At 58.9% G+C, this 21756-nt stretch overlaps 2 protein-coding genes across 13 annotated transcripts in view; both read left to right on the forward strand.

Moving 5' to 3' along the window:
• NISCH (nischarin) overlaps window positions 1-12286 on the forward strand; it is a 37647-nt gene extending 25361 nt beyond the window's left edge. For 4 of the 5 annotated variants that reach the window (XM_016941245.4, XM_024355493.3, XM_063806832.1 and 1 more), the window contains 8 exons: window positions 3759-3883; window positions 5000-5049; window positions 6432-7841; window positions 8573-8915; window positions 9312-9468; window positions 9942-10070; window positions 10589-10750; window positions 11109-12286. In XM_016941245.4, coding sequence (XP_016796734.1) covers window positions 3759-3883; window positions 5000-5049; window positions 6432-7841; window positions 8573-8915; window positions 9312-9468; window positions 9942-10070; window positions 10589-10750; window positions 11109-11719 — 2987 coding nt within the window. In that variant the 3' untranslated portion in view covers window positions 11720-12286. Of the gene's footprint in view, window positions 1-118; window positions 1151-3758; window positions 3884-4999; window positions 5050-6431; window positions 7842-8572; window positions 8916-9311; window positions 9469-9941; window positions 10071-10588; window positions 10751-11108 lie in introns of those variants that run through there. The other variant, XM_016941246.4, reaches the window with a different exon arrangement.
• A 2266-nt stretch (window positions 12287-14552) lies between these two features.
• The window catches only part of STAB1 (stabilin 1), a 28856-nt gene continuing 21652 nt past the window's right edge, over window positions 14553-21756 (forward strand). For 5 of the 8 annotated variants that reach the window (XM_016941238.4, XM_016941242.4, XM_016941244.4 and 2 more), the window contains exons 1-6: window positions 14553-14711; window positions 20073-20209; window positions 20545-20660; window positions 20913-20998; window positions 21066-21135; window positions 21539-21634. In XM_016941238.4, the coding sequence (XP_016796727.3) occupies window positions 14634-14711; window positions 20073-20209; window positions 20545-20660; window positions 20913-20998; window positions 21066-21135; window positions 21539-21634 (583 nt within the window). In that variant the 5' untranslated portion in view covers window positions 14553-14633. The remainder of the gene's footprint in view (window positions 14712-20072; window positions 20210-20544; window positions 20661-20912; window positions 20999-21065; window positions 21136-21538; window positions 21635-21756) is intronic. The other 3 variants (XM_016941239.4, XM_016941240.4, XM_054681940.2) reach the window with 1 other exon arrangement.

A 21756-nucleotide genomic window follows, 5' to 3' on the forward strand; every position in this document is an offset into this window, starting at 1 on the left:
CACCATGTTTGTGGGGCCAAGATGGGCCATCTCTGTCCCTGTGGACCCATGGAAGACCAGGCCCATTCGTCTGCCCACTGTCTTAGCGTTTTCAAAGGGCTTTCACCTCTGAACCCAGGCATCCTCGGAGATGAGTGAGTGAAGCAGGTCCCATGAGCGTGTCTGCTGGCCCGGCCCCCACGGAAGAGGGGAGGGTGTGCCGTCCCGAGTGGAGCCGAGGCTCGGGACACGCAGGAAAGGACGCCGCCTACCCGGGCTCCTGGAGACGCAGAACTTGGTGTGAGGTCTTGGGAAAACAGTTCAACCCGATGTTTTAAGAGCCAGAAAAACATTCCCACCCCTTGACCTGGTAACCCCACTGGTGGGGATTTTCTCTTAGAGGGATAAGATACCGGGAAGGGGAGGTGAAATGCTCACCACTGCCAAAACACGGGCTGCAACTGCAACATCGGAGGATGAGAGGGAGAGTCGGCTGTGGTGCAGAATGCTCAGCAGCCCTCCCAGCAGGGACAGGAAGACTGGGCAGGAAGAGGGGAGAAGCATTCAAGTTAAGGCAAAAGGCCCGACGCAGAGCAGCACACTGAGGTCACACCTGTGAGATGTGGAAGAGAATTCCTGAGCGTGGAGCAATGGGGTTAGGTGCCAGGATGATTGCCCATTTTGCTTCTGTCAGACTCTTGACTAAGGATTTCTGGTTGCATTTTATTACATAAAAGCCAGGGAGGTTATATCACGGTGAGAAAGCTTCCCTGACGCCGCCTCCTGTAGCGCAGCCAAGCGAGCCTGTGGAGGTACCATATGACTGTAGGCCTCTGGGGACAGGGAGCTGCATCTGCTTCTCAAGGCCAGGGACACAGCCATTTCTGCCAGCATCTGTTGATCAGTGAGTGAGTGAGTGGGCAGGTAGAGCAGGAGCCAGTGAAGAGCAGGCCCTGGATGGGTGGGGATGCACCATGTCCCCAGGCTGCAGCTGCAGGCAGCCCCCCACATTGTCGGAGAAGCCTCTGCACCAGCTCAGCCCCCTCCTCACTCCCCTCGTGCCCTGGGGACACTCTGCAGAGGGGCACTCTGCAGTCTGTCCCCGCCATCGCTGGACTTCTGGACATGGCCTCCAGATTTGCACCTCTTAAATAAAACTGCAGTGGATGTCTTTGTGTGCACCTCTCTTTCCTTTTGGTGAGAAACAGCAAAGATCGGACCCCTAAGGACTCTCCTGATGTCTCCACTCTATCCGCTGAGTGCCCTTTCTGACCACTTGTTTGTACAGGCCACGGTCCAGGACGGGAGCAGATAGACTGTCCCTGTCCCTGTCCACATTTCCTTGGTCCAAACAGGGCTTGTGGGAGGTAGTGGCAAAAGGTGTTGGTCTTTTTCTCACTGATTTGGAGGCCTCCCCGTGTGTTTGTTCAGCCGCGTGTTCCTGGGTCTTGCCTGGATGGACAGGGTTTTTTAGCGCGTGGGAGCAGCTTTGCTGACCCATGCCTGTTGCTTCCAGCCTGATTCCCGAGAAGGGAGCCTGCTTGCGAAGGAACTGGCACTCGGGCCTGCCTGAAGGGGGCGCTGTCCAGACAACACCCAGCCTCCCGTCGTGGCAGGTGCTGTCGGAGCCATGGATGATTGTGACCAATAGGGGTGGTCGCCAGAGTTGATTGTCCAGCCAGGCCCAGGGGCTGAGAGGAGGCTGTGTGGAGAGGTGGTTAGGAGCCAGGGCTCGGTCAGCTGAGTTCACATGCCAGCTTCCTAGCTGTGGGACCTCAAGCAACTTGTAGCCCCTCTGAAGCTGTTTTCTCAACTGTGAAGTGGACGCACCCTACTTCATTGATTCTAAGAGGCACGCATTTCCACCTTGTGACTTCTCTGAAACTGAGGTGCGTCTTTCAGTCAGTGGCGTCTCATAGTCGCTGTCAGCCAGCTGGTATTCGAGATGGAGTCGTGGAAAACCCGTGGACACCTTCCGCTAGGACCAAGATGGCGCCACCTGCCGCATCTTAGATTTGATGAAATGTGGTAAATAACGAGAGGCATGCATGAGCGAATGCTGGGGAGGCGCTTGGCACTACCCAGAGCTCCACAGAGGTGGTCGATGAGGGCTGCCCTTTCCCACATCCTTAGTAGGGGGTTCAAGATGACCCAGACTGTGCCCCTGGGGAGCTTGGAGCCATGCGGGAGGATGAGCCATGTGCTGGAGGAGAACAGGGTAGGATGGTGTGGGGCTTTTGTAGACTGTCTAGAGCAGAGAAGGTCTGCAGTGGAGGTGGTGTCTGAGGTGAATCTCGAAGGTGAATAGGAGTTGAACGTTAGCAGGCAGAGGGTGGATTGCAGGAGAGCAGTGGCCTGGGCAGGTGCCCAGGGTGGCCCATCAGGGTGCTTCATGCATGGCTGTGTGCTTGCCATCCTTCCTGCCTGCCTACCCCCTGCTGCTTCGCTTCATGGGGGCGTTTGAGCTTGGGCCCACCTGCCTGCCTCGCTTGTGGGCAGAGGACCCAGGCTGTGTGAGTTGTCCTGTCCCGGGGAGCAGCTGAGCTGGTCGGGGGTCTCGACCTGTGGGGCTCAGAGGACTCGGGGTCATTTCACTGGGCTGTGGCGATGCTGGGCTGTGGAGGTAGGCCTAGGGCTCCTGTAGGCCTCAGTGAGACTGGCGGCCGATGCCCAGTGTTCACCCTGCTGGCGGCAGTCAGGAACATGTTCACAAAGGCTTTACCTTCAAGTGGTCTAGAGGTGATCTGAGGTGGAGTAACAGGTCCAGATAGGCTACATTCATAAAACAGCTTCAGCGGGGTTTAGGAACACTATGCATTTACGGGACGCAGTGGGTCAGAGTGCTGCTGTCCGTGGGAGGTGGCCCCAGGGCAGGTCAGTGGGCACGTCCTGTGGTAAGTGGGACTGTGGATGTGGGCTCAGGCTGGGCTCAGGCTGGACTCAGCAGCCCTGCTGGATACCAAGGCCTGCAAGGGCTGGCCCCCTGGTGAATTGTCCCGTGCCCTGTGTATCTATGAGTCCTGCAGAGATGACAAATCAGGGGACGGGGTCATGTCTAGTCACCGTCTGGGAAAATGCTCCAGGAGTGAACACATTTCAGGCTCTTGATGGATGTACCTCCAAACTCTTCTCTGGATGGGTGGGCCAGCTCGCATGCCTGTGCCGGCCTCTGCCCAGTGAGGTCAGGGCCAGGCCACACAGTCAGTCTGACTTTGGCAGAAGTTGAGAGGCAACACTTGTCTCTTGTTTCAGCTTGCCTTTCTTTGTGTACTTCTGAGAGTGAGCATTCTTATGTTCTGTCCGCTGGCCGTTCTTCTGCGGAATGTCTGTTCACGTCCTTTGCAGTCTGTTAATGGGGTTTCCAACCTTCCCTCATTTTTGTAATCTGTAAGAACTTTTTACAGACTAGCGATATAAATCCTTGTCAAATATTGCAAACATTTTTCTCATTTCATCTGGTTTTGATCTATCCTGGTTTTTAAAAAATGTGTCTGTGGAAGTTTAATTTTTATGTAGTCACATCTCTCAGTTTTTTTCCATTGCATTTATTCTCAGAATGCTTCTCCCTGCCCTGAGATTAGATAAGCAGTCATTTGTTCTTTCATGAGTTATTTTGAGATTTCAGTTTTAACATTTTCTTCTATAATCCATGTGGCTGGGTTTTGGGATCTGGCTAACCCCCGCCATGCCAGTAGCCTGAGGGGCCCAGCCCCACTTGTTGAACAGCCGCTCTCCCCGCCCCACCCACCCTGCCTGCCCACCCGCCCTGGTCTCTCCAGGAATCATGTTCGTTCAGGAGGAGGCCCTGGCCAGCAGCCTCTCGTCCACTGACAGTCTGACTCCCGAGCACCAGCCCATTGCCCAGGGATGTTCTGATTCCTTGGAGTCCATCCCTGCGGGACAGGTAATGCCCTCTTCCCGCTTCTGGGGACCATACATCTGTGGGTGGACTCTTCTGCTTGGGGTTGTGTGCAGTAGGAAGTGGCCTAGCTGGAGCTGAGGCAGATGCTTCCAGGGTTTGGCATCCTCTGCTTTGCGCCACGGTCTTTCTCTTGGACCTGTCTCTGGTTGAGTGTCTTCCTGATAAACCCAGTGGTTAAGGGTTTATTTTCAGCCTCCTCCTTCCCTTCCCCACCCTCCTTGGTTGATGGGAACAGGCAGTTCTCTGTCACTGGGCCCAGGGCGCGAGGGGGGCAGGTGGAGAGGGCCCTTGACCCTGTGAGCAGGCTTCCCTGGGGAGGGCATTTCAAAAGACCCTCGTGCGGGGGCTTGTTTGGGTTTCTTCTCTGTTTCCTGGCACCCCTGGAGCCACTCGGCCCCTTTCCGCATGTCACCCTGGTGGTCTAGGAAACAGTCTCACTCTGGCGCCTCCTCTGTGGTTGTTACTGAGAGTTCTGGGGCCCCTTCCTTTGTCCTGAGGAAAGACAGGAGGAAAGCAAGGGTGCTTGCTGTGTGCTTCGCAAATGTGCTTGGTGCCTGGGCCTCCCTCCAGCCCCATCTCTGCAGCAGCACAAGGTTATGGCCTTGTGACACTGGGACAGTTTGCAGAGTCCTTGTCTGTCCTCAGTACTCCACAGTATTCTGCCATCACCCTTTCCAGGGTCACACAGCAAGAGATTCCCAAGCCCTAGGTCTTCCCCAGTGCACAGAGACCATTGGGAGGGACTTGCCAGGGCTGTGTCCACTGCTGGCCAGTTAGGGTCGGACCAAATTTGTAGACTGTCTACCTGGACCCTTGCGTGGCACAAGGAGCAGTCAGATGCTGGATCCCTGGAGAGTGGCGAGAGGCTCTGGCCCTAGGTTGCGAGTGGGAATCCCAGCCCTGCTGTGTGCTGGTGGGATAACCAAGTGGGTCTCTGCCCTTGGGTCCCAGAGTGGGCTCCAGGGTAGAGCGTGGGGATGGGGAGCCTCCTCAGGGTGGTGATGGAGGGCAGAATGCCCAGCTCAGGGTCTGGCAACCAGTAAATGGCTGGGGCTGGCTGCAGTAGGTGGGGACTGACTGTGTTTCTTTCTCCATCAGGCAGCTTCCGATGATTTAAGGGACGTGCCAGGAGCTGTTGGTGGTGCAAGGTAAGGAAGAGGTTGGAAAGGGACCTGGGCCTGGCCACACAGCCTTCTGCACACACACTGCTGTGGGCCAGGGGTGGCCAGTCAGGTTTTTTTAAAAATCCGTTCACAGAAGGCCTATAGAACTATTTCTTCCTCTAAAGAGACACAGATGAGATGGACTTTTCAATCTGTTTCCAAATTCTAATACCTAAACTCTGCTCAGCACATGTTGCCCTACACCAGGGGTTGGCAAATCAAGGCCTGTGTGTGGCCCACAGCCTGGGAGCTAAGAATGACAGTTACATTCTTTTTTCTTTTTTTGAGACTGAGTCTCGCTCTGTCGCCCAGGCTGGAGTGCAGTGGCGTGTTCTTGGCTCACTGCAACCCCCGCCTCCCAGATTAATGCAATTTTCCTGTCTCAGCCTCAGCCTCCTGAGTAGCCCGGACCACAGGCGCACGCCACCACGCCCAACTAATTTTTTATATTTTTAGTAGAGACAGAGATTCACCATGTTGCCTAGCTGGTCTCGAACTCCTGAACTCCAGTGATCCACCAACCTCGGCCTCCTAAAGTACTGGAATTACAGGCATGAGCCACCGCGCCTGGCTAGAATAACAGTTACTTTTTTTTTCTTTGAGACTGAGTCTTGCTTTGTCACCCAGGCTGGAGTGCAGTGGCACAATCTCAGCTCGCTGCAACCTCTGCCTCCCGGGTTCAAGCGATTCTCCTGCCTCAGCCACCCAAGGTGCCCGCCACCACACCTGGCTAATTCTTCTGTTTTTAGTAGGGACAGGGTTTCGCCATGTTGGACAGTTACATTCTTAAAGGGCTGCTGAAGATCATATGGACATGGTAGCCAATAAATCCCAAAATGTGTACTCTGACCCTTTACAGAAGTTTACTAACTCCCACTCTACATGTGAGGGCTGCGGTGGCCAAGAAGAGCTGGAATTTAAGTGTGAAGGTCCTAAGACCTGCCCCAGCCCACTTCCCTGCCCCGGAGGCCACCAGGGGTGACAAGTAGATTCATGCCCTGGAGTGTTCCTTCTCTCCGGGGCTTATGGCAGCAACTGAATGACTTAGAAGTCCATGGGAGTGCTTCTGTTGTGGGAACTCGTGTGGTCTGGGCATAGCTGTGCCAGGCACCTATGGTCCAAGCCCCTAGAAGCATAGACTCTGACCAAACTGGCGACCCAGCCTTCCAGCAGGCAGCACTGGCTCCCACCAGGGCCCTCATCCTGGGAACTGACTTGGCCATGTGGGAGGCTTGGGAGACCCATGGGTTGGTTTCTCAGGGTCAGGGTGTAGCAGTGGGCTCCAGATGTGGGAGGTGGGAGGTGGGAGGTGGGAGGTGGGAGGGGCCCCTCCCAGCATGCCACTGACCTGGCCTCTCCCTGCACAGCCCAGAACATGCCGAGCCGGAGGTCCAGGTGGTGCCGGGGTCTGGCCAGATCATCTTCCTGCCCTTCACCTGCATTGGCTACACGGCCACCAATCAGGACTTCATCCAGCGCCTGAGCACACTGATCCGGCAGGCCATCGAGCGGCAGCTGCCTGCCTGGATCGAGGCTGCCAACCAGCGGGAGGAGGGCCAGGGTGAACAGGGCGAGGAGGAGGATGAGGAGGAGGAAGAAGAGGAGGACGTGGCTGAGAACCGCTACTTTGAAATGGGGCCCCCAGACGTGGAGGAGGAGGAGGGAGGAGGCCAGGGGGAGGAAGAGGAGGAGGAAGAGGAGGATGAAGAAGCCGAGGAGGAGCGCCTGGCTCTGGAATGGGCCCTGGGCGCGGACGAGGACTTCCTGCTGGAGCACATCCGCATCCTCAAGGTGCTGTGGTGCTTCCTGATCCATGTGCAGGGCAGTATTCGCCAGTTTGCCGCCTGCCTTGTGCTCACCGACTTCGGCATCGCAGTCTTCGAGATCCCGCACCAGGAGTCTCGGGGCAGCAGCCAGCACATCCTCTCCTCCCTGCGCTTTGTCTTTTGCTTCCCGCATGGCGACCTCACCGAGTTTGGCTTCCTCATGCCGGAGCTGTGTCTGGTGCTCAAGGTACGGCACAGTGAGAACACGCTCTTCATTATCTCGGACGCCGCCAACCTGCACGAGTTCCACGCGGACCTGCGCTCATGCTTTGCACCCCAGCACATGGCCATGCTGTGTAGCCCCATCCTCTACGGCAGCCACACCAGCCTGCAGGAGTTCCTGCGCCAGCTGCTCACCTTCTACAAGGTGGCTGGCGGCTGCCAGGAGCGCAGCCAGGGCTGCTTCCCCGTCTACCTGGTCTACAGTGACAAGCGCATGGTGCAGACGGCCGCGGGGGACTACTCAGGCAACATCGAGTGGGCCAGCTGCACACTCTGTTCAGCCGTGCGGCGCTCCTGCTGCGCGCCCTCTGAGGCCGTCAAGTCCGCCGCCATCCCCTACTGGCTGTTGCTCACGCCCCAGCACCTCAACGTCATCAAGGCCGACTTCAACCCCATGCCCAACCGTGGCACCCACAACTGTCGCAACCGCAACAGCTTCAAGCTCAGCCGTGTGCCGCTCTCCACCGTGCTGCTGGACCCCACACGCAGCTGTACCCAGCCTCGGGGCGCCTTTGCTGATGGCCACGTGCTAGAGCTGCTCGTGGGGTACCGCTTTGTCACTGCCATCTTCGTGCTGCCCCACGAGAAGTTCCACTTCCTGCGCGTCTACAACCAGCTGCGGGCCTCGCTGCAGGACCTGAAGACTGTGGTCATCGCCAAGACCCCCGGGACGGGAGGCAGCCCCCAGGGCCCCTTTGCGGATGGCCAGCCTGCCGAGCGCAGGGCCAGGTGAGATCAAGCACAGCTCTCAGGGGCCCCGGGGGCATGGGTCTGGCATGTGTGTGATCTCAGCATCTGCGGCTAGTGTGGGCCGGGAGTTGCTGCGAGAGCTGGGCCCCCTCCCCCACCGGCCCCTCGCCCCCCCCGGGCCTCCCTCTACATCACCACCCCAGGTTTGGTGCCAGGCTGCTCCTTATCTCAGTGCTGTAGAAGAAGCCCAGGAAAGCTGTCCTCTCACAAAATGGGTTGGCCCAGCCTCTTGCCACCCATGAAGGGCAGGCCAAGGGGGCTGCCCCACCTTTGCCTGCCCAGTGGGAGAGCAACAGGCTGCAGCACACCGAGGCCAGGAGAGCTGTCACCCTGGCTGCCGTGCTCCTCTGGGCCCAAGCATGGCCTCTGGGCACCACCTCCTCCAGGGTCACAGTCCCACGGATGGCTCTGTGGGCCAGGATCTGCCTTAGGCTTCACCCACCTCAACATCTTGCTGTGTTGTTCAGGCTGGTCTCAAACTTTGGGCTCAAACAATCCTCCGCCTCAGCCTCCCAAAGTGCTGGGATTACAGACATGAGCCACCGTGCCCGGCCGTGCTGTTCTGTTCTCCAATAGAGAAGCTGGTGGAAGTCCCCAGTAACCCATAGGTGATGTGTGATGCACACAGTCTCCTCACTCTGAAGCTGCACATGCGATGTGAATCTTCATTTGGGGTCCGCTGTTAATGTGGTGTTTTTCGGGGGATACAGCAATGACCAGCGTCCCCAGGAGGTCCCAGCAGAGGCTCTGGCCCCAGCCCCAGCGGAAGTCCCAGCTCCAGCCCCTGCAGCAGCCTCAGCCTCAAGCCCAGTGAAGACTCCGGCCCCAGCAGAGGCCTCAACTTCAGCTTTGGTCCCAGAGGAGACGCCAGTGGAAGCTCCAGCCCCACCCCCAGCCGAGGCCCCTGCCCAGTACCCGAGTGAGCACCTCATCCAGGCCACCTCGGAGGAGAATCAGATCCCCTCGCACTTGCCTGCCTGCCCGTCACTCCGGCACGTCGCCAGCCTGCGGGGCAGCGCCATCATCGAGCTCTTCCACAGCAGCATTGCTGAGGTAGCGGCCCAGGTGTGGGTGCCAGCTATGGCACGGCCAGTCCTGAGGGCGAGGCCAAGCTTGGCTTCAGGTCAGCCTCAGGTCCCTGGACTTCCCTGATGTCGGAGTCCTCAGCTGAGCTGCTCACAGCTTTGAGGACCTGGGCAGTGAGGTCCTGAGTTGCCCTCCCCTGGCCATTTGTGCTGTGTCACCACCTCCTGTGCCACTTCCAGCCCCAGGTAGACCTCCCACCAACAGCCATCTCCCACCCCTCTCTTCCTCTCTGCCTTGAAGCATACGGATTCATTGGTGAGCCAAGAGGGGCTTCCCATGTCTCCTTGTGGAAGCTGTGGGCATGTCCCTGGTATGTGCAGGTTGCTAGGGTGGTGGAGCTGACAGGCGGCCCCCCGTCTTCAGGTTGAAAATGAGGAGCTGAGGCACCTCATGTGGTCCTCGGTGGTGTTCTACCAGACTCCAGGACTGGAGGTGACCGCCTGCGTGCTGCTCTCCACCAAGGCTGTGTACTTTGTGCTCCACGACGGCCTCCGCCGCTACTTCTCAGAGCCACTGCAGGGTAGGCACAGGGCCTGCTGGGGCTCAGGAGCTTGGAGTGTGTGGTTGGGGCAGGCCTGGGGGGTCATTCTCTGGAGCCAGCTGTGTGGCTTCAGGCAGCAGTCAGCGACTTGGCTGCAGTGGGCTGAGAGTTCCGTGTCTGAGGAAGGGAGCTGTCATGAGGGAGGGGTCCATGGCCAGATGTGAGCGCAGAATGCACTGAGCCAGGGCCTGGTGACTGCTTGGGAACAGCCTGTGATGAGAAGGGGTTAGGCAGCCTTTGCCCCTGGGGCTGCACAGGAAGCCCTAGCCAGTGACCTGGTGACTCCCCTGAGCTGGAAGAGGCTCAGACTCCAGAGGGCATTGCCTATGGGGCTTTGCATGGGTGGAAGCCAGGCCAGCCAAGAGGACCTGTTCCTGCTGGACGTGCTGCACACCTAGGAACCTTGTGCTTGCCTGCCACCGCCTCCCTCTGTCCCTTTCTCCATCACACAGATTTCTGGCATCAGAAAAACACCGACTACAACAACAGCCCTTTCCACATCTCCCAGTGCTTCGTGCTAAAGCTTAGTGACCTGCAGTCAGTCAATGTGGGGCTTTTCGACCAGCATTTCCGGCTGACGGGTGGGTGACCCTCTGTGCTTTGTCCTATTTCGGGTGAAGGCCAGCATCACCAGTGGGCTTCCACCTTCCGTACGTGGGTGGGTTGTCATAGACAGTTATCTCTGTGCTCAAGAGCCACTTCTTACCCGGGGCGGGAGGAAGCAGCTTCAGGAACTGCTGAGAGAGCAGAACTCACGCTCCAGGGCTCGGAGCAGGAGGTAGGGTGTGCGGCAAGCGCTGGCCCGGACAGAAGCAGAGTGGGCCCTGGTCTCGGGCAGGATGTTTCTGACTCACATTTCCTGAGGAGAGAAAGCTAAGCTCTTTGCCTAATGTCTCTGTCTCCCCTTCCAGAAAAATGCCTCAGCTCTTCCGGCCTGAAGGAATGGCCTCCTCCTGGGCCCCATGATTCTTTCCTATGTGGGCCCTCCTGGCCCTGGCCTCTGGGCTGAGGCTTGCTAGGGACTCGGGGTGGCTCTAAGGGGCACGGATAGGGCTGGGGAGCGGTGGCCTGTGGCCCTGACCAGCCCCCTCTCGTGCAGGTTCCACCCCGATGCAGGTGGTCACGTGCTTGACGCGGGACAGCTACCTGACGCACTGCTTCCTCCAGCACCTCATGGTCGTGCTGTCCTCTCTGGAACGCACGCCCTCGCCGGAGCCTGTTGACAAGGACTTCTACTCCGAGTTTGGGAACAAGACCACAGGTACCCCTGTCTAGCTCAGGCTGCAGACAGGCTGTCTGGACAGACGTCATGGGCCCCAGGGTGGCTCTCTGTGCCCCAGAACCCTCTCTGCCTCTATGTCTCTCTTTTCTCACTTAGCTGGCCAGGGTTTTATGTGGGGCTTTTCGATGGCAGAGTCTCCACTCCAGCAGTCCCTCAACCATCTGGCAGACACATCTCCAGTGCCTGCTTTGGGCTCCTGGCCTGTGGGCCCCACACTTGGAGCATCCTCTCCTGCCTGTCTCATGCCGGGGTCTCTCGGTTGGCTTGGGGCCCTTGGTGCTCCCAGCCCCACCAGGGGCCGGTTCTAGGCTACAGCCCAGGTGGCATCTCTCTGCAGGGAAGATGGAGAACTACGAGCTGATCCACTCTAGTCGCGTCAAGTTTACCTACCCCAGTGAGGAGGAGATTGGGGACCTGACGTTCACTGTGGCCCAAAAGATGGCTGAGCCAGAGAAGGCCCCAGCCCTCAGCATCCTGCTGTATGTGCAGGCCTTCCAGGTGGGCATGCCACCCCCTGGGTGCTGCAGGGGCCCCCTGCGCCCCAAGACACTCCTGCTCACCAGCTCCGAGATCTTCCTCCTGGATGAGGACTGTGTCCACTACCCACTGCCCGAGTTTGCCAAAGAGCCGCCGCAGAGAGACAGGTACCGGCTGGACGATGGCCGCCGCGTCCGGGACCTGGACCGAGTGCTCATGGGCTACCAGACCTACCCGCAGGCCCTCACCCTCGTCTTCGATGACTTGCAAGGTCATGACCTCATGGGCAGTGTCACCCTGGACCACTTTGGGGAGGTGCCAGGTGGCCCGGCTAGAGCCAGCCAGGGCCGTGAAGTCCAGTGGCAGGTGTTTGTCCCCAGTGCTGAGAGCAGAGAGAAGCTCATCTCGCTGTTGGCTCGCCAGTGGGAGGCCCTGTGTGGCCGTGAGCTGCCTGTCGAGCTCACCGGCTAGCCCAGGCCACAGCCAGCCTGTCGTGTCCAGCCTGACGCCTACTGGGGCAGGGCAGCAGGCTTTTGTGTTCTCTAAAAATGTTTTATCCTCCCTTTGGTACCTTAATTTGACTGTCCTCGCAGAGAATGTGAACGTGTGTGTGTCGTGTTAATTCTTTCTCATGTTGGGAGTGAGAATGCCGGGCCCCTCCAGGGCTGTCGGTGTGCTGTCAGCCTCCCGCAGGTGGTACAGCCGTGCACACCAGTGTCGTGTCTGCTGTTGTGGGACCGTTGTTAACACGTGACACTGTGGGTCTGACTTTCTCTGCTACACGTCCTTTCCTGAAGTGTCGAGTCCAGTCCTTTGTTGCTGTTGCTGTTGCTGTTGGCATCTTGCTGCTAATCCTGAGGCTGGTAGCAGAATGCACATTGGAAGCTCCCACCCCATATTGTTCTTCAAAGTGGAGGTCTCCCCTGATCCAGACAAGTGGGAGAGCCCGTGGGGGCAGGGGACCTGGAGCTGTCAGCACCAAGCGTGATTCCTGCTGCCTGTATTCTCTATTCCAATAAAGCAGAGTTTGACACCGTCTGCATCTTCTAAACCAAGGGTCACTGGGATCCCAGCAGGGCTTCCGTCCAGGGTGTGGTCACATGGGGGAGGGAGGGTGCCCTGGAGACAGGAGGGTGAGGGGTTGGGGGAAAGGAAGGAGCAGCCTTCCAGGAGCCAGATGCTTCTTGGAACATGGGAGGCATGACAGGGCCATGGCCTCTCTGGACAGTGCCATGCTGGGCTGTGGCTAAACCATGAGCCCAGGGCAAACAAGAAACTCCTCAGGGCACCCCTGACACACCAGCCGCTGCCCCTCTGCCTGGGTGCAGGGCATGCCACCCTCTTCAGGCTGTCCTGCAGGTCTTGTGTGTCAGTCACCCCTGGGCCCAACCCCACCTGTCTCACAACCCCTGTTGGGAGTGGGGGAGGGGCGAGGAGGACAGAGAGATCCCAGAGTCTGAGGTGGCTGGTGGGGGCCGGGGCATCTCACCAGGGTGGCCCTTGAATGGCAGCAGGGGAGGTCTGTGGGGAGGTGGACCCAGGTGGTGGACAGTGGAGGGAGGGGCACATACCCGTCTGTGTCTGTCTTCATGTCCCTGAAACATGAGGCTCATGGGCCCCTCCCTGAGGGTTGCTTCAGGGAGCCTGCTGAGGTAGGACCTGGGATTTTGGTAGCCAACCCCATGCCACACTCTTCCCCAACCCCATTCCTGCTGCCAGAGCAGGGCCTATGAGCCCCACATAACTCATCCTGGCCCAGCCAGGAGCCTCAGTCCCCAGGACCTTGGGGCAGCCAGGCCAGGCAGGGCTGTGGAGAGGTGGGTGGCGTGGCCAGCCTGGGTCCCAGGCCTGCTTCTGTTCCCCCGTTTCCCTTGGTGCCAGCAGAGTGGGGGTCCTGCCTGGAGGACCCTTCACCCCCAGGAAGACTGTGGGTGTGGGGAATGTGGGGAGGGTCTCCCCTTGCAACCCCCATCCCAGCCAGATCTCAGGCCTGCCTGAAGGCCCCTCCAAACTGATGGGAGTGGAGGTGTGCTGGGGAGGAGAAACTTTCCCCAACCTGGCCTTTACCAAAGCATTTACAGATGGCCACCGGGCTCTGGCCCACTCCTGTCTCCCCAACTGTTACGCCATCTGCAGTTGGGGGTAGTGACAACTGGAGGCAAGGCCCACCACGTGCAGCCCTGGCACGCAGAGGCCCTCAGCCTGGGCCCACTGCACCTCTTGGGGGTGCTGGCTGTGCAGGCAGCGGTGGCTTCAGACAGTAGCCCTGGGATTGGATATGAAAACTGATTACCTCAGACAAGCTACCCAGCCCCTCTGAGCCTCAGTTTCCCCACCAGTAACAGAGGGATCATAAAAGTAGCCACCTCCATTCATTTATTCCTTCTGCACACGTGTATTGAGCATCCACTGTGCGAATCAGCCAGACAGCGCCCCTACTCTTCCACAGCCAATGTTCCAGGGGAGACAAATGAAACAAGCCAATGTCAGCTGGTGGCTGGTGCTGCCAGGTGAACCAGGTGCAGGGCCACCTGCAGGCTGAGACCAGGGAGGCGCTCTGAAGTGGTGGCCCTTGACCTGAGACCACCTGTGAGAAGGAGCCAGAGTGTGACAATCTAGGGTAGCAGCACATGCCGGGAGAGCTCACTGAAGGAGCAGAGAGGCCTGCGCGGCTGGAGCAGACCTGTCTGGGGAGAGTTCAGAGAGACCAGCCTGAACTGGAGAGGGGTTTGGAGGTGCTGCAGCAAGCTGGCTGAGCATGGGCTGCTGAGTGGAGGGCAGATAGGGAGGCAGGGAGGGTGGATGGGGGTTGGCGGGCAGGACCAGCGGCTCAGGAGTGGCTGGGGCTGGTGAGGGGATGCGGGTCTGGTGGGCTAGCAGGGTGACTGTAGCGAGTCAGAGCCCCATGAGCGCCCTGGAGTTGGAAAGGTGGAGGCAGGAACAGACAGACCCATTCAGGGGCTGCCCTGCCTTCCGCCGACCAGCACCCCAAGAGCCTCTGAATGAAACACACTGGGCTCGCAGGCGGGGGACTCGTTCACGTGTGCCTTTGGATTTGCTTCAGAACCTCTGATAGAGCCCAGGTCCCAGGGCTCATGGTGGCCTGGACTTCCAGGTTGTGATGCCAGGAGGGTCCCAGCCGGGAAGCCCCGAGCAGGGCTCAGGCCGCCCATGGGGGGTCAGTGGCCAGCACCTTCCCTTCCGCCTGCAGGCTGCTGATACGCAGGAGGAAATCCTGGCGGGTTCCTGTGGGGGTGAGCTGGCGGGGCCTCCGGGCTGCTTTTAAGGCCACTGCCCGCCCCGTCCCGCCTGCCTGTGCTGTGCCTGCCTCCTAGAGCTCATTCCCTACGCCCCGACTCTGTCCTGGACAGCGTGCCCACCAGCCATGGCGGGGCCCCGGGGCCTCCTCCCACTCTGCCTCCTGGCCTTCTGCCTGGCAGGCTTCAGCTTCGTCAGGGGGCAGGTAAGTGTGAGCCAGTCGCAGGGGCACACGGCGTCTGGGCCCTGCCGGCCAGCGGTGGGAACAGGGAGGGACTGACATGGAGGGGCAGGGGCCTGGGGAGAAACCGCAGCTGGCGCCTGTCTGGCCTCTTAGCAGGCCTGGGGGCTGGCTATTGTGCCCACCTCCCCAGTCTGAGGTCTGCGTCCAGCCACCCAGGGTTCAGGGGTGTGTCAGCCCACCCTCCTCTGACTGTGCGGGGCCGGGGCTCCCCAGCGTGCAGCTGAAGGGTACAGAGGCAGGCCTGTCCTGCCCTTCTGGCCCAGACGGAGGCCCAGGTCTTATGTGGCCCTCACCTGGGGGTTGAAGATGTGATCACCTCCAACCCCCGAGGACTACAGATTCACGTGGGGCATGTGTGTGCACATGTGTGTGCCTGTGTCCAGCCCCAAGAGTACCGGGAAGCAGAATGAGTCACTCACCCTCAGTGTCCGGGGTTATGAGCAGCTGGCAAGGACACACTTCAGCCTCAGAGCTGCCACAGAGCAGCCACAGCCCCGGGCAGGTCCCCTTGAATCCTCACAGCCTCGGGGCAACTCCTCCTGTCCTCCTCGTGAGGAACCCGAAGCCCTAGGATGACGGGGACAGGCCATTCCCACTCTAAAGCCATGCTCCAAACCCCTGCCTGTGATGGCCATCCGTGTGGGCTGGCGAGCAGACAGGGTCCTGGTATGCAGCCACAGCCAGCCCCTCGGTCAGGTCCCTGTGACAGGCTCCTGGCTGCAGGTCTGCTCAGGCCCCATGGTAGAGGCCTCTGGGAGCTTCTGGAAAAGCCTCCCACCCTGGTGATGGGGGTAGTCTCTCTCCTGTGAGGCTGAGCGTGTCTGCCTCCTGGAGCAGCAACCACTATCCCCATGGCACAGATGGGCAGACTAAAGTCCAGAGCGGGGAGGACTTGCCCAGGATCCCACAGGCAGTCCAGCCAGGGGCCTAGGCCCCCTGCCACCATCAGGCGCTTTCTCTTGGATGCCTGTGGTCCCTCAGAGAGGCAGCAGGGAGAAGGGCCTCACCAGCTTCAGGACCAGGCCAGGGCTGGGGACAGGAAGATATGAGGCTGAGAAGGCGACAGTGATGGGGGAAGAGCCAAGGGTTCCAGGGCTGTGCTGAGAGCCCTGCAGGTAAGCTCCTGCCCTCCCCTTAACTCAGTTTCCCCCTGTGTACCATGCAAGGGAATTTCAAAGGCCTCCGCCACCTCCTCATGCTCTGGGCAGTGAGGACAGAGGTCAGTGAGGGGCCTCAGATTCGAGTTCTTTCCTTGTCAGAGACCTATGGCTCTGACCACTCCTTGTGGATGGGGCTGCAGCAGTGCTGGCCACTCTAACACAGCTACGTGGCCTCTATCCCAGCACCCTGCATAGCCGAGAGCCACTGTAAGTGCAGTTGGCCCTCTGTATCTGTGCACCCTGTACTTGGGTTCAACCAACCCTGGATTGAAAATATTCAGGAAATAAAATGGCATCTCTACTGAACATGTTCAGACTTTTTTTCTTTTGAGGTGGAGTCTCGCTCTGTAGCCCAGGCTGGAGGGCAGTGGCGTGATCTCAGCTCAGTGAAATCTCCACCTCCCAGGTTCAAGCGATTCTCCTGCCTCAGCCTCCCGAGAACTGGGATTACAGGCGCCCGCCACCACACCCAGCTAATTTTTGAATTTTTAGTTTCACCATGTTGGCCAGGCTGGTCTGTAACTCCTGACCTCAGGTAATCCACCTGCCTCAGCCTCCCAAAGTGCTGGGATTACAGGTGTGAGCCACCGTGCCCAACCCCATGTTCAGACTTTTCTATGTACATAGCATTTACATTGTATTCGGTATTATAAGTCGTCTAAGGATGACTTAAGGTATACGGGAGGATGTGCATAGATTTTATGTGAATTCGATGCCTTTTTTTTTTTTTTTTTTTTTTTTGAGATGTTGTCTCTCTCTGTTGTCCGGGCTGCATTACAGTGGCGCTATCTCAGCTCACTGCAACCTCTGCCTCCCAGCTTCAAGGGATTCTCCTGACTCAGCCTCCCAAGTAGCTGGGACTACAGGCGCACACCACCACACCTGGCTAATTTTTGTGTTTTTATTAGAGACGGGGTTTCTCCATGTTAGCCAGCCTGGTCTCAAACTCCTGATCTCAGGTGATCTACCCTCTTCGGCCTCCCAAAGTGCTGGGATTACAGATGTGAGCCACCACTCCCAGCCTCGATTCCATTTTATACCAGGGACTTGAGCATCCACAGATTTTGGTATCTGAGGAGGGTCCTGGAACCAGTCCCCCATAGACACCAAGGAACAACTATATTAGGAGTGGAAGCTCTGAGGGGAAAGGATGTCCCGGGTAACCTGTTCAGTAACGGCAGCAACAGGACTGGAGTGAAGATGGATTTGGGCAGCGAGGCAGGAAGGCTTTCCTGGAAGGCCCTTAGCACTTGCCCATTCAGCAGCTTTTCACCGAGGGCACGTGGCTAGGCGTGTGCGGTGGAGCCTGTGGCGGGAGAGGAGCACGGTCCAGAACCCAGACCTGCACCCTCCCTGATCTGACCAAAGGTAGGGGGAAGCAGTTTGGGGTTCCTTCCTCTCTGACAGGGTTTGGATTCTGGGCTCTCAGCCTTAAAAAGTCCCCATGAACCAGGTCCCAGCTTGGGAGAATTTCATCCACCTTCTCACCAAAGACTTCACACTTCGTGTCTCCTCAACTTCCCCCAGCAGCAGCTCTGTGGGAAGCAGACATTGCAAAATCAGGTCTGCGGGGGGTGTGGGGTGGGGGGAGACAGCACCCGCTCTGGCTCAGTCCCGAGGTGCCCCCAGGAAGGAGGGAATCTGACTCAGCACTCAGGCTGTGATCCAGCCTCACTCCACCCAGCTGGACCAACGGCCAGATGTGGGCTCAGACCGCCGATGCTCCTTCCAGGCCATGGGGTGGAGGCAGGGCCCCTCGGCTGTGGTCTCGGAGAAGCACTGATGTGGCAGCAGGCTTACCATTCATCAGCATTTCACACACGTTTACAAACACCCAGGTCCTGTGAGTGAGTGTCCACACCAGGCCCCAAAGCTCCCGCTTCCTTCTGGGCCCTAACTCACCCATCGCTCCATCTAGCCCTGACTGTCTCAGAGTGCCACCAGCACAGTCTTACTCAGCCTGAGCCCTTATCCAGAGCTGACCACCATTCCTCCAAGAGCTGGTCCACAGCCAGAATGGTGACCGCGCTGGCAGCTTTGCCCAGCTGGCCAGGTGGCTTTGAGGGGAGCCCACCTCCTGCCAAGCCTCTACCCTAAGCCAGCAGCTGCTCAGCCCTCAAGTTACCCAATTTCCTAGTCACTCCCTGGCTCAGCAAAGGCGAGCCTCAGGATGGGGAACGAGACCACAACATCCCAGCTCCGCCGTTCAACACAGGCTGCTCTGAGCAACTTCCCTGTTTGCAGACCGCAGAGGCATGAGCGGAAAAGGCCAAATCACGGTAGCACAGAGGCTCTGGGGCCCTGGTATTTGCCATAAGAAAGTGTCAGGGGCACCATTTCTCCTTTTCTCTTGCTTTGAGAAGCCACACATCTGTAAATTATTCCAGGAAAGGGATGTTCTGGGGTCACTCCCTTTGGACCACAGTGTGGTCAGCATTTTTCAAGATGAGAACATCTCCACTTCTCTGGGCCATGCCCAAAGCCTCCCAAACACCTCCCCTCCACCCTATGCCCCTTCCCTATGCCCCTTCCTCCCACTAGAACTGGGAGTTTAGCTTCACGCCTCCTGGTTCAGTGCTGAAGGTTGCTGGGACTTTGTTGCCGTAGAAGGCTGGTGGACTTCCAGGAGCTATGGCAGGCCAGTGAATGGGACTCCAGGCCTGGGGCTTTTGTCAGCATCCTTGTGCCCATGCCGTGGTGGCAGGCTGGACTCCTCACATCTTCCACGCCCCACCCAGCTGCTGAGACCTTCTCCCAATTCATCTCACCACCCCAAGCCCTCTCAAATATCTCCCAATCCATTTCCACTGTCCCTGCCTTGGCCCAGGCCACCGTCAGGTAATGATGGCCTCTTTCCCACCACACCTGCCCCTGCGACTGTATTCTCCATGCAGCAGCCGGAGGGCCAATTTAAAACAAACTGGCCAGGCACAGTGGCACATGCCTGTAGTCCCAGCTACTCGGGAGGCTGAGGCAGGAGGATCGCCTGAGCCCAGGAGTTCAAGATTACAGTGAGCTAGGGTCACACCACTGCACTCCAGCCAGGGCGACACAGCGAGACCCTTTCTCAAAGACAAAAAACCATAAACTGAGTCATGGGGCTGCCCTGGACTCTGCCTCACCCAGGTTTACAGAGCTCCTGCACCCCAGCTGCCAGCCCCTCTCCAGCCTCCCCTCGGGCCACTGCCTGCCTTGTCACACATTTGTTTTTACTTCTTTCCGCTCCCGGCCTTTGCTTCTGCTGTCCCCTAGGCCAGGAGCACTGTCCTTGACCAACTCTCATGCATCCTTCAGGTCCCAAGTCAATGACCACCTCCCTCAGGAAACCACCTGGGGCCCCAGCCAGGATGCCCTGGGTTTCCTCAGAGGCTGGCATGGCCCGTTGTCTCCTGTGACTGCCCAGCCCAAACACTTGCAGACCAGAGTCCCTGCACACAGCTGCTCACGTGAGCCCAGCCTCTCAGGGCCGGGGCCCTTAGTCTCTGATTCCTGGGCAGCGGAGAAAGCCCTTGCACTTGGTTAGAGAGGGTCATTTGGTAGCAACGTGGGAAAATGCTCAGAGCAGAGTGGTGGCTGGAGGTCCAGCCCCACGGTGCATGGCTGGAGCCGGCATCGTGCCTGTGCCCATGAGTTGAGGATGGAGTCGCCGTGTCCTCCCAAGACAGCATCAGCTCTGTCATTTATTGTTTCTTTAACTTTAAACAAAAGGCAAAAGTGAGCACTAGGCTGGGAATCTGGGTTTAGTCCCTGGTTCACACCCTGTTCCTGGATGAGATTGGGCAGCGGCCATGTCCTGGGCTTCAGTTTTCTCACCTGAAATGGGCTTGGGGGAGCAACGTGGCTAGATTCTGTAGTGTCAGAGGGTGTGGACTCAGAGCCTTCTGGGCCGGGCACATAAGGACTCCATGTGACATTAACAACTTGTAACAGACAGGTTTCACAGGGCCTTCCCCATCTGCACTGCATTCCCACTGAGCGCCCCCAGGGCATTCTGTGGACCCCCAAAGAACTCAGCTCTGTGCCCAGAACCCTCTGCTTACTCTGACCCCTGAGCAGATGGGAAGTGGCAGCTGGAGGGGTGTGAGCCCTTGCAGCACTGAGGACAGGGTCAGGACTGGGCGTGGGGTCCAGGCCCCTGACCACACCCTGCCTGTGGCCCCAGGTGCTGTTCAAAGGCTGTGATGTGAAAACCACATTTGTCACTCATGTACCCTGCACCTCGTGCGCGGCCATCAAGAAGCAGACGTGTCCCTCAGGCTGGCTGCGGGAGCTCCCGGATCAGATAACCCAGGACTGCCGGTGCGGGCCACCCCTGTCCTTGCCTGTGTCCAGGAGCATCCTGTGGGGTGGCAGGGACTCGGGGAGCCTGACAGGCCCACAAAATGAGGAGAAGCACTCACTTATCCATGCCCCTGTGGCCCCTCCTGGGTGGCGGAGATAGGCGGGGAGGAAGGGGTAAAGGCGAGGCGCAGGAGGGGTTTATGGGGCACCTGCTATGTGCTAGGCCCTGTGCTCAGCTCTGGGCCAGGCAGAGCAGGGAGGTGGGTGGGAGCCCCGGAAGCCAATGTGGGGAGGCTGGGTGGGGGCTGTGCAAGGGAGCCTTTTCCATCACCCTGCCCACCCTCTGCCCCCAGCTACGAAGTACAGCTGGGGGGCTCTATGGTGTCCATGAGCGGATGCAGACGGAAGTGCCGGAAGCAAGTGGTGCAGAAGGCCTGCTGCCCTGGCTACTGGGGTTCCCGGTGCTATGGTATGGGAGAAAGGGGGACCCCGCCTTGCGCCTCCCACCCAGCCCCAGCTCTGGGCAAGCCCTCTGCAGGAGCCACCTGCATTCCCCTTCAACTTGTTTGTTTAATTAATACTCACCGAGCGCCTCCAAGGCTCGGCCCCCTCGCTCTTGCTTCCCTGGGGGAGGGGCCGAGTCTGGGCTTGGCCAGAGCTGTTGGGGTCAGGGTAAGCGGAGGGTTCTGGGCACAGAGCTGAGTACTGTGGGGGTCCACAGAATGCCCTGGGGGCGCTGAGACCCCATGCAATGGCCACGGGACCTGCTTGGATGGCATGGACAGGAATGGGACCTGTGTGTGCCAGGTAAGGGCTGGGCAAGGTGGGGTGGAGGCTCAGAGGGGCCACGCTGACTTGGTGCATCCACCACCAGGAAAACTTCCGCGGCTCAGCCTGCCAGGAGTGCCAAGACCCCAACCGGTTCGGGCCTGACTGCCAATCGGGTGAGTGCTTAAAAGGCAAGAGGGCACGGCCAGCGTCCACCTGGGGGCCCATGCGGATGCAGTCCCTACAACCAGCTCCCACCTGTCCCTTCAGCCTCTGTCCCAGGCCCTCAGATTTGCACATCCCTTTCAGGAACATGTGCTTTGTTTTATCACACCTCCAGCCCTTTGCACATGCTACTCCCCTGAGAGGCCTTCTCCAGGAAGCCCTCCGTGAGCCCCAGGCCGGGCCAGTGCCTTCTGTGGTCTCCCACCACCCCTGTGGTCCCGCATCACAGCTCGGTCCTCTTAAGGTTGTACCTGCCCGAGCTGAGTTCTAAAAATACAGAGAGCAGGGACCCGACGTCCCAGTGTGTGCCTGGGAGAGGCTGGGGTCCCATCTGTCTCTGTGTGTCCCTCCCAGTGTGCAGCTGTGTGCACGGAGTGTGCAACCATGGGCCACGTGGGGATGGAAGCTGCCTGTGCTTTGCTGGATACACTGGCCCCCACTGTGATCAAGGTGAGCAGCGCCACTGGGATAGCCTAGGGCAGCAGGTCCCTGTGGCCAGAGCAAAAGAGGCCGACTGGGTGAGGATGGGGCCTGAGCCTCAGCAGGACCTCCGCCTGGAGCCTAGTTGGGGA

This window comes from Pan troglodytes, chromosome 2 (genome assembly GCF_028858775.2).
Source record: "Pan troglodytes isolate AG18354 chromosome 2, NHGRI_mPanTro3-v2.0_pri, whole genome shotgun sequence".
Lineage (NCBI taxonomy): Eukaryota > Metazoa > Chordata > Mammalia > Primates > Hominidae > Pan > Pan troglodytes.